This window comes from Pungitius pungitius, chromosome 1, assembly GCF_949316345.1.
Source record: "Pungitius pungitius chromosome 1, fPunPun2.1, whole genome shotgun sequence".
In the NCBI taxonomy this organism is placed as follows: Eukaryota; Metazoa; Chordata; class Actinopteri; order Perciformes; family Gasterosteidae; genus Pungitius; species Pungitius pungitius.
Genome location: NC_084900.1, coordinates 1,463,181 through 1,481,590, shown reverse-complemented (window position 1 = coordinate 1,481,590; position 18,410 = coordinate 1,463,181). Strand labels below are relative to the sequence as shown.

Sequence of the window (18,410 nt, the reverse complement as noted above, 5' to 3'; positions counted from 1 at the left end):
GTCCATCAATCATTGATTGGAATTTTTCTGTCTTACCTGCTCGATGGCGTCAACAACAAAACAAATATACATCAACAACCAACCACGAACACACCGCAGACCAAGGCAAATAAAGTTCACTTAAAACCAGGTGTTAACGCCGGTTTTACCTTTGTCTCCAAACATCTAAACAACCACTTTGTGTGACAAAGTCTCCCCGTGTCATTGGACTGAATAATGGAAGTTGGATCAATAGGCTCCTGTCACTTGAGGAGCAGGAAGTTCAGGATGAGTGTCTTTGCTGTGGAATGTTTCAGTCACAGCTGGAGTACAGCGGACATGCTCATGGGGATGTGGTATTTACATATAGTGGTTGTTTATATCGATATTAACAAAGCCAGCTGAGGCCACTTGAGCTTCTTCAGCTGATTCCAAGTGTTACTCCGTGATCTCGAGTTACGTTTGTAGTAAACCACCACTATTTTACTGTTATTGATCTGAACATTAGCAAGTACAAGCTTTCCAAACATCTCACCTCTGTTCTTGTCCCTGCAAACGAGTCCCAGTAAGACGGTGGACACCAAGTAAGGGGCTCCCACCAACAAGTGCACCACCAGCCTGAAGACCGACATTGAACAGGGGGCTTGAGGTGGAGGCGAGGTTGGAGGCAGCAGGGAACCTGTGGAGATAAGTTGGGGACCAGTGTTGTTTGTTAAGTTGTGATGTATCTGTGCCACCAGATGTCCTCTCAGTGGACTGTCAACAGTTCCTCTGACCTTTGACATTCAGCCAGCTGCCCAGGGACCGCCCCCCGCCGGGGACACTGCACGTGTAGAGCCCCCGGTCGGACTGGGAGGCCCAGGGGAGGGTCAGATTTCCTCCGGAGCTGCTGGCGATGAGGCGGCCGTCCTTGTGGAAGTCGAAGGTGTGGTCGGTGGAGGTCGTCTCGGCCACGCAGCGCAGAGTCACGGCAGCCCCCTCCGGCACAGGGAGGGCCGGACTCCCCAGGAGCACGGTGCTGTCTTCAGAAACAAACAAACTCATTTAAAAGTATCCCCCCCCCCATTTCTAATTGCCCCCACCCCATGTTCCTAAAGCAGTACCAGTGATGGTGATATTGACGCTGTTGCTACGGTTCCCGTCGCCGCTCTCGCACCAGTACTCCCCGGTGTCGGACGGGTACGTGTTCCTGATGACGCAGCCGGAGCCCGAGGCGGTGGCGCCCCAGCCAGAGGTGCAGGGTCGGACCCCCCCCTCCAAGGTCTTCCTCTTCACCGTCCAGCCGGTGGAGTTCCACTGATCCACGCATCTCAGAAAGATGGAGCTGTACCTGAAGAACTGAGACCTGTCAGGGACGACCTGAAGGCAGGCTGAGGGGGACAAACGAATGATCACAATTCATTTAAAACCATAAAGCAAGTAATAAACAATAGTAATGATAATAAATAAATAAATGAAGGTGGAAAGTAGAAAGAAGTGAAACAAGGATGATGGATGAAAGTGAGATGAAGTGTGCAAGTAAACAAAATATATATAAAAGTAGAGAAAGCAATGGAAAAAAAGTGTAAAGGAATGAAATCACCACGATGAAGAATAAAAGCTTAGAGGGGGTCATAATCTCTAAAGTAGTAAATGCACAAACAGTAGCACTTAAAGCCAGTAAAGAGGCGCGTTGCACTCACACAGCAGCAGGCACAAAGGTGTTAGCAGCATCCTGTCCACCGCAGACTGACTCTCAACATCTCTCCACTTCCTGCGTGGCCCACAGCTCGCACACCTCACTCCTGACATCATTTTAATGGAGACATCTTCCTTTGCACTCATTGGTTGGACATAACTAAAATATATAAAACTATTCTCACATTTGACTCCAAGGGAATTTCTTAAACCAACACTGAAGCAAAGACAACAGAACCATTCTAATATAGTTTAACAAAATGTGAAAAGTTTTCAAAACTTGAATCCAAAAAAACTAATGTATAATTTATTCACCGTTGATTGCTGGAAGACTAGTTTTGAGTGAACAAAATGAAACTTGAAAGTACTTTATTCAAAAAAGTGAGTGATTTTTAAAATATCTTTATTTAAAAAAAGGATCCCATACATACAAACCCCAGACATTACAATATGTAATATGTTTTTTGTGATAAAAAGTCAGGTGCTTCAGCTGCAGAAACGTAACTGCTGGTCAAACTACCACAAATAAATAAAAGAGGTGAAAAGTTGTTATATTTTGTGGCTTTTTTTCCTAGAAACGTCCAATAAAACAAAACATTTTTAGGGGACCAAACTCTGTGAAACAAAAGTCACGTAAGAGTCCGGTTCTATAAATCCTGGTTCCTCCACCCGAGGCCGGGCCTACGGTGGAGCCACGTAGGAGTTGTCACGTAGGAGGAGTCACGTAGGAGGAGTCACGTGGGAGGAGTCCCGTAGGAGGGGCCACGTAAGGGTGTCACGGTTGGGTCTCCCTTCCTGTTTTAGTTTGAAGTTTCATGTTCCTTGTGGTCCTGGGTTAACTTCACTTCCTGCCTTGTCTTGTGATTGCTTGAGTGTTTCGACCTGTGTCCAATCACCTGCACCTCCCTTGTGTATTTAAGCCCTGTGTGCCAGTTGTTCTTTGTCGCGTCATTGTCCATGTCAGTCCTGGTTTGTGCATGTCCGTTCTTTGGCTTCGGTTTGATTTGTTTTGGTGAAAAAAATAGCACCTTCTTGTACCCTGCGTTTGAGTCCTCCCTGTATCCTGCTCCAGCTCCGAACCGTGACAGAATGACGCGACCACAAAAGGACTCAGCTGGATTCATTTTTGTGAACCCGTTTTTGGGAACACGTCTGGCCCTCGGCGGTCCCCGCAGCGTGCAGCAGGCTGGCAGGCGTAACGCCGACCCCGCCTCGCCAGCAGGCTCCGGGCGGCCGTCAGCGCCAGTTCCGGCCCCCAGACGCCCGTCAGCGCCCGTTCCGGCCCCCAGACGCCCGTCAGCGCCCGTTCCGGCCCCCAGACGCCCGTCAGCGCCCGTCCCGGCCCCCAGAGCCTCGTCTCCGCCCGTCCCGGCCCCCAGAGCCTCGTCTCCGCCCGTCCCGGCCCCCAGAGCCTCGCCTCGGCCCGTCCCGGCCCCCAGAGCCTCGCCTCGGCCCGTCCCGGCCCCCAGAGCCTCGCCTCGGCCCGTCCCGGCCCCCAGAGCCTCGCCTCGGCCCGTCCCGGCCCCCAGAGCCTCGCCTCGGCCCGTCCCGGCCCCCAGAGCCTCGCCTCCGCCCGTCCCGGCCCCCAGAGCCTCGCCTCGGCCCGTCCCGAACCCCAGAGCCTCGCCTCCGCCCCTCCCGGCCCCCAGAGCGTCGCCTCCGCCCGTCACGGCCCCCAGAGTCTCGTCTCCGCCCGTTCCGGCCCCAAGACTCCAGTCTCCAGCCCCCCGACGCCTGATCGTGCCCCCTCCCTCCCATCCCTTGGTCCTCTCCCCCCCACCCCTGGGGGCCGTCTGGGATCCGGCCCTTGAGAGGGGGGTGGAGGCAGGGGCTGGGCCGCCGCCGCTGCAGAGCCCGGCGGCTCCCGCCACAACGCCGCTGCAGAGCCCGGCGGTCCCCGCCACGACGCCCGGCCGCCGCTGCGGCAGGCCCCCCGAGACCCTGAGGCCCGGCCGCCGACCCGGCAGACCCCCCGAGACCCTGAGGCCCGGCCGCCGCTCCGGCAGGCCCCCCGAGACCCTGAGGCTCGGCCGCTGTTCCGGCCGCCCCCCCGAAGGACACGACACATGGCCGCCATCCCCTAGAGTTCCCTGCGCGGCCTTGATCGTCGGGTCCCCACCCTCCCTTCCCCTTGTCTGATTTTCTCCGGTTCTGTCCCCCTTGAGGACCGTCTGGAATTCGGTCCTTGAGGGGGGGGTTCTGTCACGGTTTGGTCTCCCTTCCTGTTTTAGTTTGAAGTTTCATGTTCCTTGTGGTCCTGGGTTAACTTCACTTCCTGCCTTGTCTTGTGATTGCTTGAGTGTTTCCACCTGTGTCCAATCACCTGCACCTCCCTTGTGTATTTAAGCCCTGTGTGCCAGTTGTTCTTTGTCGCGTCATTGTCCATGTCAGTCCTGGTTTGTGCATGTCCGTTCTTTGGCTTCGGTTTGATTTGTTTTGGTGAAATAAATAGCACCTTCTTGTACCCTGCGTTTGAGTCCTCCCTGTATCCTGCTCCAGCTCCGAACCGTGACAAAGGGCCACGTAGGAGGGGCTACATTGGTGTCGTCAGTTACGTTTGCAAATTAAGAAAAGGGCACCAAATAAGGACCTCTTGGGGGAAAGTCTTGTGTTTGTGAGAAATGTTCCTTTTCTTGCTGAAAATTAATTCAATTCAATTCATTTTATTTTGTATAGCCCTAAATCGCAAATTAGCCTCAGAGGGCTTTACAGTCTGTACACATGCAACATCCTCTGTCCCGAAACCCTCACCTTGGCACAGGAAAAACTCCCCAAAAAATAAAAAACACTTCAATGGGGAAAAAAAGGGAAGAAACCTTAGGGAGAACGTCAGAGGAGGGATCCCTCTCCCGGGATGGACAGACTGCAATGGATGTCATGTGTACAGAATCAACAATGTAAAAGATGTACAATTCATTCAATTCCTCTAACAGAAATGATACAAGTAATTGCAAGTAGCAGAACAGGTGTACGGCAACCACCATCAGATAGAACCACCATCCACAGAGGCTTCTGTGGGGAGGGAAGGCAAATATTCTTGATTTAACAGGAAGCCAGTGCAGAGAATACAGGAGTGATTTTCTTAGTTCTTGTTAATACACGTGCTGCAGTATTCTGAATCAACTGGAGAGGTTTAAGCGATTTACAAGAGCAGACTGATCACAAAGAATTACAGTAATCCAGTCTAGAAGTAACAAATGCGTGAACTAGTTTCACTTTGAGACAGGACGTTCCTGATGTTCAATACATTACGTAGATTAAATAAGGCAGTTCTCATACAAACATGTGCATGAAGCAGCATTCACAAGAAATCCTTCATTCTGCTGAAGATTCTTTGCTTAAAGAAAGAAGGACCAAACGTAGAGAAGTTTTACTGAATGCTTTTATTTCTGAGCCACTACAGACAGTTTGGAACAGTTTAATGCAGGAAGAAAGCTTGTGAAGCTGAATGGAGACAAATAAAAGGTAAACTCATGGTGGAAAAGTGCATCATGTGGACAGCCTGTTGATTTGGATCATCATCAGGAAGTGTTACAATCAAACATTTCACACAGAGTATAGAAGCAGAAAGACTTTGACTATGAGCCTGAAAGAGGTTTTAGCTGCCAGCTCAACGTCGGGCCGACAGCTGGGACCCAAAGTTAAACAACTACAGGAATCAAGCCTCCGCTGCACTTCTTATCACTTGATGATTGGGTTTCATACCACTGAAAGTGTACCGGGCGGCACTGGGCGCCAACTAGGTCACAAGCCACGATCACTCTTTTCCGTTCTTTTGCAGCCTGTGTGACCTTGCAATTTTTGTTGATTTCCAAAATATGCACATTTATCTTGTCATTACTGATGCAATAGTTATTTCTGTCTTCTTTTGGGGGCGGCTTGATCGATATCACCCGGGTGCCCCCACCGCGACAGATCGCCACGACTTCTTTCTGATCCTCCTTCTCCAAGAAGGACTGCACCGTTCTTATTTTCGTGCTTTTTTTGTCGCAGAGCTTTTTCTTGTCTATGTACCTGTGTAATGAGATCATTGTTTCACTGCAAAGTAGTTGCTATTCACAATGTGGTTTAATAATAATTTACAATGTAGTTTAATAATGTTTTAGTATCTCACGTCTCAAGTTCACAATTAACTTGTTGACTTAAATCGTTCACTCACTTCTGCCATGAAGCCTTGTCAGCTCTGTCAAAGTTCTCATCAAGTCCAGGTACGTTCTCAGGGTGAAGGATGTGTTTCCTCACAAAGTCGTCGTACGCTTGGTGGTAACGTTGAGAGTTACAAGGTTGATTTTCTCCCAGATGGAGGAGAGCGAACATGACGGCGACGACCACAAGAACCTTCATCTCGTCTACAGGGGAGAGAAGGAGTTTTAGAGCTTTTCACTGTTTAACAACATGATACACGTGTTGATGGTGCTGTACACGCAGCATCCACCTTTAACTCATCCCCTAACGTAATCAATATTAACACAAATACTACATTTACTATTGATTATTACCAAGTAGACTGAAAATGACATTTATCTCATACACATGAAAAGGAAGGTTGAATGTCAAAACTCAAGTTTCTTTTAGATACAGTTTGTATCTCATGCATTTCTGTTATTGAATATACTTAACCTGTGCTGATCAGCAGCCTCTGAGCTGTAGACGTTGTTGAGTCTGCAGGAGGATCCACTGACTGATGCTCAAGTCTGATAAAAACTAACATTTCCCCTTTTTTAACCTCCTCATATTGTGGATGTTGGTCACAACCAAACATAATAATAACCGCCAATGGCAGCACTGCAATCTCCTCTTTGACCATATAAAGATTAATCAGTGATAATCAACTGCAAAACAAACCACCCTCTAATCCTCTGAATGGGGAAGTGAACTCTTGCTGAGCGTCGCTGCTGCCTAAAGCAAATGAAGAAGACGTCAAGTAGCAGCGCCTCTTCTGCTCGTGACTTAATGCACAAACGCAGTAACGATGCATCGAGAAAGGAGAGCTGTTAGTGTCCAACAACGACTCGCCTTCACTAACATGAGTGATGGAGCTCAGATAAACGGTGGGATCGACACTGGGGGATTTGTCTTGGCGATCACGTCTTGATGAGGTTGTGTTCAGGTGCTGAGAGGCTCAAGTTCATCATTTGGGCCTAAAGTACAATAATGTCCCGAGGAGGAGGCCTCGGGACCTTTGGACGACAGCGCCCCCCTGCGGTCACATGCTGAGCGGCAGCCAAGGGACGGAGTCACGTAGAGCAATGCATGCTGGGACTGTGAGTCTTTGTGCTTAATCCCTGCTCCGGACACCTGACGTCGTGAGGATGGTAACAGATGCCTGGCAGAAGTACTTCAGTAAAAGTAGTAGTACTAATACTACAGTGCAAAATACTCTACGGCAAAGAAAAATATGTGGTTCTCTTTCTTTAGGAATAAAATGTATTATAATTGTTATTAATTATGAATGCAGTTTATGTGTGGGATATTATCACAGTATTTACTGTATAACAGGACCATACTATATGGTACATACATAAAGGTATTTGGTAAAAACAAGGTTATCATTTGTAAACTTCCATCAACAGAGGAATCCGGGTTGCCTGGAACCTCTAAAAGATTTAATTCAGCCAATTTTTCAATCAATTCAGCCTTTATTCATTTTTTTAAGCTATATTTGGACACTACAATGTTATTTCTGCTGTCACATGAAGAAAAAAGGACATTGAGTTTCACATCTTTGGTGTCTTTTAATGGTTCTGTTCCTGCTGCTGAACTTAAAGTGTGAGCCAGCAGAGGGTTAAATTCCCCTCCTTCCTGTCAGTCTGCCTCGAGGCGCCCGAGGCTTTTGCTCCGCCTGAAAACAAGCTTTTGGATCTTTTGGATCGTTTGGATCTTCTGCATCTGGGTGGGTTCCCACCATGCTGGTCTCCAGCCTCCTCTGCAGGGTCAGTCGCTCCAAACCTGCAGGACTCCGGATCCTCACCGTGAGTTAAACTCATTTCAACATCGGCTGCGTTTTACTGAGAGAGGGAGGAGACATTTTTAACCCCTCGCTTCCTTTATTTAGGGAGGAAAGTAAGTTCTCTGTCAATAAATCAACAGTGAAAGAATAAAAACATTCATACAACTGTGTCACGAACACAAGTACGGCTGACTGTATACTTTTACTACTAATAGAATGCAACTGTGTCGTACAGTATAGTACTTTATACTCTGTACTACCACTAAAACTACTACTAGTTTTACTGCTAATAGTGCTACGTCTGCCGTTGGGGACAAAGCATTAGTTTAAGCAGAGGTTTACGACCAGGCTGCTCAGGGTGTTGGATTAAGTCTCTCCTGGTAAACAAGGCAAGTCAATGGAAAGTCTCTGGACCAGAAGGGCGTTGGCTCCGGTTCTGGTGGAATAAATGTCTCTTTCTCTCCCAGTGCGCCCAGCTGTGGTCGGATCGTGTGGTTTCCAGGCTGAGCACGCAGCCCAAATCCAAAGGTAATTAAGGTAATCAAGGTATTCCAAGTATCAAGGTACTCCAAATATCAAGGTACCAAGATACTTGGATTTAACAACAACGTGTTAAATCCACCTCATCTAAAGGAGAACCTCACCTGCTTTGTTACAGCCTTACAAAATAAACACAGAGATGCTAATACAAACCATCTTAGCATGCTAACATTTGCTAATGATTCGTAAACTCAAAGCACAGCTGGAGCGGACGGGAAGTTCTTCGACAATCCAAGATGGCGCCGCAGATGGCTGCCTAAGCGTTTCGGTGCTCTTTGATTTTTGTTGTTTTCCTCGTAAACGAACTTCTATGCTGGTTCTTTCAGCTGCTGGTAAGAAGAGACAGAGACTTTTCTTCATCCTCGTTTTGTGCTTCACGGAGACGTGGCTTTGTGGATCGATCCCCGACTCCGCGCTCCAGCTGGCCGGCTTCCAGCTGCTCAGAGCGGACCGCGACACGGAGCTGGAGGAAGGGTGGAGGAATGTGCTCCTACCTCAACAACGGCTGGTGCAACGACGTAACAGTGATCCTGCAACAATGTTCTCCTGCTCTGGAATCCTTCTAAATCAACTTCTACTCTCCCCTGGAGTTCGCTTCATTCATCCTGGTCGGTGTTTACATTCCGCCTTCAAACAGTTTATTAAATGCCCGACCAGAGAGGAGAACACGCTGGACCACTGCTACACTACAGCAAGCAGGGCTTATTACACCGTCCCTCCTGCTGCGCTGGGCCACTCCGACCACGTCATGGTCCACCTGATTCCTGCATACAGGCAGAAACTAAAGCTCTGCAAACCTGTGGTGAGGGAATCCAGGAAGTGGACCAGCGAGGCTCTAGAGGATCTTCGGGCGTGTTTTGACTGCACAGACTGGGATGTTTTCAGGACTGCTTCTGACAATCCGGATGAGTTCACAGAGGCTATAACTTTCTACATCAGCTTCTGTGAGGACATCTGTGTACCATCATGCACCAGGGTGAGTTATAATGACAAACCCTGGTTCACAGCGGAACTCAAAACTATGTTTGCAGAAGGATCAGGCATTTAGGAGTGGGTACAAATACTTGTACAGAGTCTAAATTCCGGTTTAGCAAGGCGGTGAGAGATGCTAAACGACTGTACTCTGAGAGACTCCAACGTCAGTTCTCAGCTAATGATTCTGCTTCAGTTTGGAGAGGCTTTAAACACCAACTAACTCACTGACTTCCTGTCCGACAGGAAGCAGCACGCGAAGGTGGGGAAACACGTCTCTGCCTCTCGGTGCATCAGCACCGGTTTCCCCCAAGGCTGCGTTCTTTCCCCTCTGCTCTTCTCCCTGTACACGAACAACTGCACCTCCAGTCACCAGTCCTTCAAGCTCCTGAAGTTTGCTGATGACACCACCCTCATTGGACTGATCTCTGGTGGGGACGAGTCCGCCTACAGGTGGGAGTCTGACCACCTGGTGACGTGGTGCAGTGAGAACAACCTGGAGCTCAACGCCCTGAAGACAGTGGAGATAGTCGTGGACTTCAGGAAGAACGCAGCCCCACCTTCCCCCCTCACCTTGTGTGACTCCTCCGTCACCACTGTGGACGCCTTCCGATTCCTGCGCTCCATCATCACTCAGGACCTCAAGTGGGAGCTGAACATCAGCTCGGACATGAACTGTTTGTGCACCTTCCATCCGGCAGGAGGCTGATTATTGTACTGTCTTCCGTCATGCACCATCCGCCAAGTCAATTTCCATGTATGTCTAACATATTATGGCAATAAACGCTTCCTGATTCCTGATTCCTGATCCTGAAGTTCTGTTGGAGTATTTTACTTTATTAATTCGTAAACTAATGGTTTAACTTAAACACAAACAAAGAAAAGATCAAAAGATCTGAGAAATGAATAAAGAACCGTTTTGATCTGTCGCTGACATCACAGACAGTCTCTTCACCTTCCTCCCTCCTCCCTTCTTCTCTTTCAGATGCTTTTGTTGGTTACAGCTTGGGTCGCCCCGTCCTGTCTCTGCGGCTTCCTGCCGGTGAGCAGAGTCGCTTCACTCTGACGCCTATGTTGACCACAGTCGGCGACCTGCTGGCGGAGATCCGCGCCAAGGACCCTACGGTGCAGAGCGCCGCCCTCCTCAACGGAGGTAATGGCAGCACACACAGGTATGACCTCACTGCCCAGAGCTCGACCCAGACTACACCTGAGCGTCTGCCCGAGTAGAGGCAGTGAGGCGTATTATCTAATGTCCTCAAAATATCTGCTATCCCTTTTGTACAAAACATGTCATTTTCTTCAGATGGACAGAGAATATCTTCGTGCACCTTCATGGAAACAGTTCTAAGTGAAGATTTTCAACTGCTCATCAATGGCTTCACGCACAGCGTTCAGTCACTGGGACAAGGTAGTGTGTGGATGCACGGCGTTAGCCTAGCTTAGCATGAACGCGGCAAGCCACGGGTTTCTCTCAGGAATCTTTTAGGTGAATATATGAATTATCCCTGCGCCCGCCAGGTTCGTCTCACGAGCACGTGCTGGGTCTGGAGGACATGAAGTACGTGGTCCGCCTGCTTCACTCGGCCCTGAGTCTTCCTCATCAGCAGCACGTCAAACACGCCGAGCTACTGATGAGACAAGAGACGCTCAGAGAGCAGCTGCAGCCGCTGGAGAAGGTACGACCCCAAACTCCCCGACCGATTAATCTGTAAACCGGCAAGTAAGAAGGGAACGTGGGACGAGAGACGCCTCCCGGCGGTTTATGGATACTAGTTCAGCAATTTTCTCCATCTTGGATCAAGGTTGTCTCTATGTCTTTTCTTATATACAGTATATATAAATAACACCTCTCTATTTGTAGGTGAAAGACAAGATGGCGCAGGAGGCAGAGCAAAGAGCATCACTACTGGGGTGGGCGGGGCTTTCATACCTGTCCCTGCAGGGAGGATTCCTTGGTTACCTCACCTGGTAATGAAAACACTAACCAGAAACATCATCAAACTCAGGTATCCTGTAACCAAAATCTCATGTAAATGTGTGCGTCGACAGGTATGTGTTTGCGTGGGACGTCATGGAACCGGTCACCTTCTTCATCACCTGCAGCACCAGCATGATCTTCTTCGCCTATTACATCCTCACCAAACAGGTGGGAGACCCGAGAGTGTGTCTGCTATCTTTGTGAAGACCAGCGAATATATCAGTGAGAAAAAGGTCCCCACAAAGTCAAAGGTCCCCTCTTTGTCATCTTTCCCCACACAGTCAAAGGTCCCCTCTTTTCTACACTTTTGCTTAAGAAGTGTTTGATGTGACTTAGGGTCGTCATGACTACACATGAGTCAATGCTGTATTTTCTTTATTTTTTAATTATACATTGGTGTGTGTGTGGTTGCAGGATTTAATATATCCAAATGCGCGGGATTGTCAATTCCTCCACTTCTTCCATGAGAAAGCGTCTCGACAGAAATTCAACATTCAAAAATACAACGAGCTCAAAGAAGAGCTAGCAAAGGTGATTGACAGACAGACAGACACATACACACATGCTGACACAGTAACATTGTCTTCTAGAAATTGTTAATCAATAATGTTGTGCCGACTCATTTGCATTTGCCCCTGACTTAAGAAAAGCTCATAATTCACTATAAAATTATACAATGAACGAAGTGATTTAAATATGTGAAATCGTGTGGTTGCAGCTGGACGGAGAGCTCAGCACTTTGAGGAGCGCCATCCGGCTCCAGGTGGATCAACCTCGACCCCCGAGAGACACCTGAACCTTCACTTTGTCCAGTTTGCAACATTCCATGCCACTTGTGCACTTTTTGTTTTTATTAAATAAGGACTTACGGCGTCCTCTCACTCTTTCTTGGTACTTGGTATTTGTTCATTTTTATTCCATATATCAAACTCCCTCTGCATTTCTCTTCCTGTAAAACATTTAGGGGTCATAACGTTTGGTTGTCATTGAAACAAATGTCACAATGTGTGAACCATAGAGATCAGCAGAAGTCATTCTATTGGACAAAGCGTCTTTATTTTAAGTACAATGTTACAGCAAACACAACAATACCACATTCTGCAGCACAACTCAACACACTACTCAACAGTGAACTGGTTATAATTGCACTAAAGGCATGAGACGGTATCAAAGTGCTCTTTCAGTGTGTTTGCCGCATCAAGAGTTGAACTTGGTGACGGCGGGCCACCCTGTGTGATGACGTATCCACTCAAAGTAATGGGCCACCTGCCAAAGGGAAAGACAGGAAGAAACATCCAGTTATATTTAAGAGCACAATGTAAAAACCATGTAGCCCCGCCCTAAAGCACCCCCTGCTTTATGGTCTATTAGAGACCTGTCAATCAGGGTGTAGCGCCGCCCTGAAGCATCCCCTGCTTTATCATTACCTGTGTATAAACTCCGGGGAATCCTGGCTCTGCACACTTCCTCCCCCAGCTGACGATGCCCCACAGGTAGGAGACTCCGAGCTCGTCCTCGCAGACCAGCGGACCGCCGCTGTCGCCCTGACAGGAGTCCACGCCGCCCTCCATGGCGCCCGCGCACATCATGCCGGGCCGGAAGCGATCTTCATAGAATCTCTGACAGTCAGCGATGAGGGAAACGTTGGCCCACAGCAGCACCTTGGCCCCTTTGCCCTCTGTGGACGAGGTCATCGATATCTAAACACTGCTAAACCTTCCAACCCAACGGATAAGAAGTTTCAGATCCCAGCGCATCACACTACTCCATGCGCAACCATTACCCCAATATGAAACGTTTACATTAGCACTTTCTAACCTATGCTTTAATTCTTCGGTGCGATGAGCAGCAGATTCTGCTGCAAACCCTCATTTACGCTAACTTTAGTCTTCCGGTTGGTGGAGGAACGCACCTGCGGTCCGACCCCATCCGGAGATGCTGCAGGTGTGGTTGGGCTGGAAGAGGTTCGTGGACCAGGGGACACAGACGGCGCTGACGGCCGGGTTGTCCTCAAAACATTTCTCCGAGAAGGGAAGCTTCTCCAGCTTCAGCAGAGCGATGTCGTTCTCGTAGTTTCCACCGTATCTGCGGTTGTATGAATACATTTGGTTACCATTCGATCAACGCTGATAGTCACAAGCATGTGATTCTTTGGATAAATACTTTGGGTGGATGAGAATCTCTTTGACAGGAACGATGTCAGTCGTGTTCTGAGCTTGAAACTTTTTCCAGAGGGAAAACTTCACCATGAACGCAGAGGGGTTGGGCCTGAGAGAGAAGAGAGTACTAATACAAAGCTACTAGTACTTTCAGTTCTCCTTGTGTTTTTCTGAGATACAATGATTTGCTTTTGTGAAATGTAGCAACACCAGATTTGGGACAATACCTTTACCCTTCAATTTAGTACAATAAAAGTATTAAATATTTATCTTTGAAGTATGAAAGTACAATAGTTACCTCTGAGAAGTAGTGGATAGGGTTGTAAATGTACACGCAGATCTGTGCTAATACATCATACTGATTTTACTGCCTCATTATATACTTCTACCCAAACGCCGGTCCCACCTGACGCAGTGAGCCGCCGTGATTACCCAGCATCCCCCGATGTAGGCGCCACCACAGTCCACCTTCTTGTTCTCCACCAGAGCGACCTGCCACTGGATCTGAGTCTGCATGAAACACCCTGAATCAGAGCTACTGGAACAATAACTAGGAAATCAGCAGTTTGGTTGTGATGGGAGTCATAGTTTGAATCAAAGAGGCTGCTGGGTAATGATGCCACCAAGCATCAAGACTTTCATACATGTACAAAGGAAGTAACATCACATGAGATGAATATTATGAGCCTGTGAACATCTCAACGGATTGCTGGCTGTATGAAGTGTGACGGTGTAACGGACGAGGGGGTCTCTGACTGACCGGGTTCGCAGGGACGCCGCCCACCACTCTCTTGACGCGGCCCCTGTTAGTGCGACCGTCGCCCTCCACGTTGTCCACCGTGGTTGCGTTGGGGATCCCGCAGTACAACCTGGACTCCAAATGCGCCCGGCCAGCTCTTGTTTCTGGACACACGTGCATCAAGGGGGTGAAGATTCATGTGGGGCCTCCATGAGATCAGGGGGACTTTGTCTCTTCTACTTGCAGTAAGGCGACCTAAGTAACTTGTTGGCCCCCACCGGACCCGGAGCCATTCATCTGCTGTCACAACAGCCTCCACCAACAAAACACACAAAGAATTTCTTCCACCTCGAGATTACATGAAAAGTTGCAGAGAAGTCAAATTCAACGAAAATGAAAGCGTGAGAAAGCAAAACAAGGCTCAACATTTGGGCTTCATACCATTTTTGGGGGAAGTGTACTCTGAAAAGAAAAGAAAAAAAGTCACTACAAACACAACAAAAACAAGAGTTTGCAATGTGCCTCTGTCACAGGTGAACTTTACCTGAGTTCCTGGGTAGTTCTTCGGTTAGTTTACTTTGTCCTGTGGAGAATATAAACATCGTTCGATTACTAAAAGCAATCGGATGATCAGACCCATGTGGTAAAGTCTGAAGGTCCGTTCAAAGTGTGGCAATAATCCATCAACTACGCCATGAAAGGTCTCTACTTTCGGGGTAAAACGGATCTCAGAATGTGGCGCTCACCGTAGACGGCGTGTTTCGTTGCTTCGTCCTCGCCGTCCAGACAGTCGATCTGCCCGTCGCCGACCGCCTCTCGATGCACGCACACGCCCGTCTTGCAGCGGAATCCGCCGCTCCTGCATTCTGCCAACGCCACACACAGAAGTGAGGTCACGGAAGACGACACTCAAGGTCGCACCAAACCGCCCTCTAGTTTGCTCTCTTTACTTTTGCAGCACATCTCGTCGCTGCCGTCGCCACAGTCGTCGACTCCGTCGCAGGTCCGGTTCATGGAGACACACTTTGTGTTGGCGCACGAGAAGCCGCACTCTGAAACATAAGATATCTTAATGCTGGAAAAGTTAAAACAAGTCAGGGATTTTCGGGTGATTAGTCTACTTTTAGGCGTAGTTCATCATCACAGCTGCATAGCTTGAAATTCATAAAGAAGACCAGTTGGCTATTAAAGGCTTTAGGAACAGCAGTGGTTCTCAACTGGTCTGGCTCCGGGACCCAGGATCACCCCTTAATGACAAGCCGCGACCCAAATCGAGGAACGTTCTCATCTTCTCAAACTTATTCAGAATGAAGTTCATAAGCTGAATTTTGACCCAACCTTTCACACACTGCTGAAAACACGGACGGACAGGGAAAGACAACACTCCGCTGCATTAAAAAAGTCCCTTCAAAATAAAATCACAGGAGGATTTTTTTTGTGATGTTTTTTTTTTTTTTTTTTATTCTAATTTTTATTTTGCCATGCAAAAACCAGTTGAGAATAGCTGGTTTAAAGGATATTAACAGTACATTTAACACTTGACTTCTTTTTTTACAGGGTTGGTACAAGTAATAAAGTAGTACATGAATATAAAATATGAATTTACAGCTTTACATTATCTTGTTGTCTTATTGATAACTCACATCTAATTTTGTTTGTTAATGTAGATCTTTGTTTTGCCAACAATAAAGTGTAGAAAAGAATGAGTAAAGAAGCTGACCGGCTTGTGGGGCCTTATAACAGGTTGCCGTAGCGACCTTTCCATTGCCGATCCGGACCCTGTCGTAGATGATGCACTCGGCGAGGGACGTCTCGTAACCGTGGCAGCGCAAGCTGACACATCGCTTTGGTAACTCTGTGTTGCCGCTGCCGGTCGCAAGGGAGTGGTAAAGTGTGGAGTCTGCCATCACCGCACCTCTGCAAGCAGACACAGAAGGTCAGAGGGAGGTCGGAGGTCGTGGAGCACGTGTTACTGGTCTACGTTGCCCTCTCACAGTGGATTCTCTTTGGCCTTGCAGGCCACGTTGGCAGCTGCGATATTCCAAATCTTTTGGCACACCAGCAGCTCCTCTCCGCCGTTAGGGCTCCTGGCGTCGGGGAGGAAGATCTTCACCACTCCCGTGTCGGGGTATATCGTGCTGTTGAACTTGGGCTGATCCTCTATAGGACAGATGGATCGAGACACACATCAATGATGAGCGGGGGGTGTTGTGCCCAATATATAGTGAAGCTCTGGATGTATCAGTGGGAGCGAACCTCCGCAATTCCCAAAGTGGGACATTTTGGATCTCTTTGTTTGACACGACACAGCCATCACCTGGAAGACAGACCAGCACTGTGTGAACTGTAACAGGTCAGCCAAATCAGCCCGGTCATTAGGTTAATGAGTGAGTCAATATGCTCTGGTTTGAGCTGGTTACCTGGCAGTAGGAGCGGTACATTCGGTTGTCCAGCGCGCAGACCGGTTGAGCCCCCTCCGACGGACAAAGGTATGGTGGTTTACAAGAGCAATGTCCTTGAATGCACCGCTCCCATGGAGGACAAAACACCAGGTCACATGATCCGCGAGTAGGCCTGGTACATTTATAGAAGAAATTCATCGCACAGTGAGCTAATGCACTTGAATATTCAATTTCTCGTTGTCTTTTCTCTTTAATGTCAGATTGGTTTTGCTTTGGTTCCTTTGTGAAGGACCTTCAAGTAGCACTCGGAACTCACAAAGTAGTCGAGTGCTTGACTCAGTCTTTCTTAAGGTTGAGGCTCAGTAGCATAAGAAGGGTAAACCAGTTTGGCACCAGACGTGGTGACTCAATCATAAATAATGCCCAAATGCAAATAAGGCAGAAGCGCATCCAATCAAAAAAACACTGACTTCTTTTGCAGACACTTGGGTGGACCCAGAAAGTTGTCTTCCTCGTGTGCTTCAGGGCTGGTGGGGGCAGGGCTTTTGGACGGAGGGGTTTGGGTTGTACTCTGAGATTCCTCCAGTTTCCTCACTGGCTCCACGTGTGTTGGATCCTTGGGATCCTTGGGATCCCGCTTGCAGGAGATACAGAAAGATCAACGGGTCATCATGTAGTTAAAGTGTTACGCAGATGATACGCATATTTACATCTCTGTGAGATGAAGACTTTCTGTTGAATGCAGCAGTTTATTATCTTTATTTTTGGTAACTTGTGTTGGGAGTGCCACTTACTGTGAGGATTAAATGACCTTTATTGTGCACTTAGTTAACATAATCTACCTTAATGCACCGAGATGTGGCAGAGAACTCTTTGTTAAACAAACTATACTCCATTGTAGTTAAAGCTGTTCAATAGATCATCAAGTGCATTATACACAGAAAAACATTGTTGGAATTCTACATAATACAAATCGAAGTCCCACAAAATCAGCATCCGTCGACTCACCATTTCAGAGCAGTTGATCATGAGAAACGCCACGAAAACAGCAAATCCAACTGATCTCATCTTGACCAACGTCAGCGACCTGGTTTCCTTCACACTTCAGCTTCATACAAAAAAATCTCCTGTTCCTGATGAAAATGTAGCTGCTGATGGATAAATAAAGAATAAATGACTCTGATTAGACGCTAAAACCTATTTGCCAGTGAACAACAGCAAATGAAAAGAGAGAACGATGTGATGTTTCACCCTTCCACTGATTATGTCATCAATCAATAAATCATTAGCTCGGTTGGTCAATGTGGACACAAACACTCGGTCTCTGGATTGATTTGGCTGACTGATTGTGTATATTACGCCGCTAAGTATATCAGAGCCTCTGAAGATGGGGGGGCGTTGTTGGTGTGCATGAAGGAGAACCCGTTTACCGGTAGGATCATTAGAACAAATATGTGGGCAGTGACTCCGTTCAGAAGGTCGAGGTCTCAACCTGACCCGACTGGCCCGGTTCGCAGGCTGGAAACTAAAAGCAGGTCAGATGAACTGGAGACTCGATTTGCCTGAAAGAAATTAATTTACCGGGGACATTTTGACAGGCTTTGGCCCGTTCTGATTCAGAATGTCCCGTGGGAAGCGCTCTGTGCATGCCGGGATGAAGAAAGTGGATGCAAGTGCAAATAAGTTAATGTTCAACACTGTATCAGTAAAAGATAGGTGAAACAGTCAGACTTCTGGATTTTTGTGTGTACATACGACCAAGCATGAGGCAACCTTCCGCCACACACACACACACACACACAGGATCAATACGATGTACAGCCTGAATCATGTTGTGACCGAATTTATTTAGATTTTTTTTTTCTGCACCTAATATTTTATTTTAAAAAATGATACAATTTTTGACTTAATATATTTTGACTTTTTAAAATATTTGTTTAAAACATCTTTTGAGCTAATCCTTTTTTATATTTTACACCTTTTTTGACTTTTTTTTCAAATAATTTTCTCA

General features: G+C 47.6%; 4 protein-coding genes across 5 annotated transcripts; 2 read left to right on the top strand and 2 right to left on the bottom strand.

Moving 5' to 3' along the window:
- Positions 1–5,030: 5,030 nt before the first annotated feature.
- On the bottom strand, positions 5,031–6,515 carry LOC119223096 (uncharacterized). Its single transcript, XM_062560598.1, has 3 exons — positions 6,277–6,515; positions 5,816–6,005; positions 5,031–5,670 (listed from the first exon to the last, which is right to left on the bottom strand). The coding sequence occupies exons 1-3, from the start codon at positions 6,461–6,463 to the stop codon at positions 5,298–5,300; spliced, it is 750 nt and encodes a 249-aa protein (XP_062416582.1). The 5' UTR covers positions 6,464–6,515; the 3' UTR covers positions 5,031–5,297.
- An 885-nt stretch (positions 6,516–7,400) lies between these two features.
- Positions 7,401–11,983, top strand: LOC119223005 (calcium uniporter protein, mitochondrial-like). Its single transcript, XM_037480061.2, has 9 exons — positions 7,401–7,628; positions 8,074–8,134; positions 10,104–10,271; positions 10,425–10,529; positions 10,640–10,797; positions 10,983–11,089; positions 11,171–11,267; positions 11,514–11,630; positions 11,818–11,983. Exons 1-9 carry the CDS (start codon positions 7,563–7,565, stop codon positions 11,893–11,895), a joined length of 957 nt encoding a protein of 318 aa, XP_037335958.2. The 5' UTR covers positions 7,401–7,562; the 3' UTR covers positions 11,896–11,983.
- LOC134105619 (uncharacterized) lies at positions 8,163–10,097 on the top strand. Its single transcript, XM_062557981.1, has 2 exons — positions 8,163–9,122; positions 9,365–10,097. Exons 1-2 carry the CDS (start codon positions 8,325–8,327, stop codon positions 9,518–9,520), a joined length of 954 nt encoding a protein of 317 aa, XP_062413965.1. The 5' UTR covers positions 8,163–8,324; the 3' UTR covers positions 9,521–10,097.
- A 69-nt stretch (positions 11,984–12,052) lies between the features above and the next one.
- Positions 12,053–17,723, bottom strand: cfi (complement factor I). Of its 2 annotated transcripts, XM_037479917.2 has the most exons (16): positions 17,408–17,723; positions 16,870–17,036; positions 16,418–16,571; positions 16,254–16,314; positions 15,992–16,157; positions 15,718–15,914; positions 14,948–15,049; positions 14,744–14,863; positions 14,542–14,580; positions 14,439–14,459; positions 14,019–14,161; positions 13,665–13,768; positions 13,263–13,367; positions 13,012–13,184; positions 12,527–12,777; positions 12,053–12,365 (listed from the first exon to the last, which is right to left on the bottom strand). In XM_037479917.2, the coding sequence occupies exons 1-16, from the start codon at positions 17,465–17,467 to the stop codon at positions 12,297–12,299; spliced, it is 1,932 nt and encodes a 643-aa protein (XP_037335814.2). In that variant the 5' UTR covers positions 17,468–17,723; the 3' UTR covers positions 12,053–12,296. The 2 variants fall into 2 exon arrangements, with proteins under 2 accessions (XP_037335814.2, XP_037335815.2); XM_037479918.2 differs by lacking the exon at positions 12,053–12,365 and having other exon boundaries at positions 12,684–12,815; positions 17,408–17,722.
- Between the last annotated feature and the right edge of the window lie 687 nt (positions 17,724–18,410).

Coding starts and splice junctions, on each gene's coding strand:
- LOC119223096 (XM_062560598.1), bottom strand. CDS start 6,463: ATGGTCAAAGAGGAGATTGCAGTGCTGCCATTGGCGGTTATTATTATG. Junction 6,006..6,276: donor GAGGCTGCTGATCAGCACAG/GTTAAGTATATT, acceptor TCTCCCCTGTAG/ACGAGATGAAGGTTCTTGTG. Junction 5,671..5,815: donor GACAAGGCTTCATGGCAGAA/GTGAGTGAACGA, acceptor CTCATTACACAG/GTACATAGACAAGAAAAAGC.
- LOC119223005 (XM_037480061.2), top strand. CDS start 7,563: ATGCTGGTCTCCAGCCTCCTCTGCAGGGTCAGTCGCTCCAAACCTGCA. Junction 7,629..8,073: donor CAGGACTCCGGATCCTCACC/GTGAGTTAAACT, acceptor TTTCTCTCCCAG/TGCGCCCAGCTGTGGTCGGA. Junction 10,272..10,424: donor CGCCGCCCTCCTCAACGGAG/GTAATGGCAGCA, acceptor CATTTTCTTCAG/ATGGACAGAGAATATCTTCG.
- LOC134105619 (XM_062557981.1), top strand. CDS start 8,325: ATGATTCGTAAACTCAAAGCACAGCTGGAGCGGACGGGAAGTTCTTCG. Junction 9,123..9,364: donor GTGTACCATCATGCACCAGG/GTGAGTTATAAT, acceptor CCTGTCCGACAG/GAAGCAGCACGCGAAGGTGG.
- cfi (XM_037479917.2), bottom strand. CDS start 17,467: ATGAGATCAGTTGGATTTGCTGTTTTCGTGGCGTTTCTCATGATCAAC. Junction 16,315..16,417: donor TGTACCGCTCCTACTGCCAG/GTAACCAGCTCA, acceptor TCTGTCTTCCAG/GTGATGGCTGTGTCGTGTCA. Junction 14,581..14,743: donor AACGAAACACGCCGTCTACG/GTGAGCGCCACA, acceptor TATTCTCCACAG/GACAAAGTAAACTAACCGAA.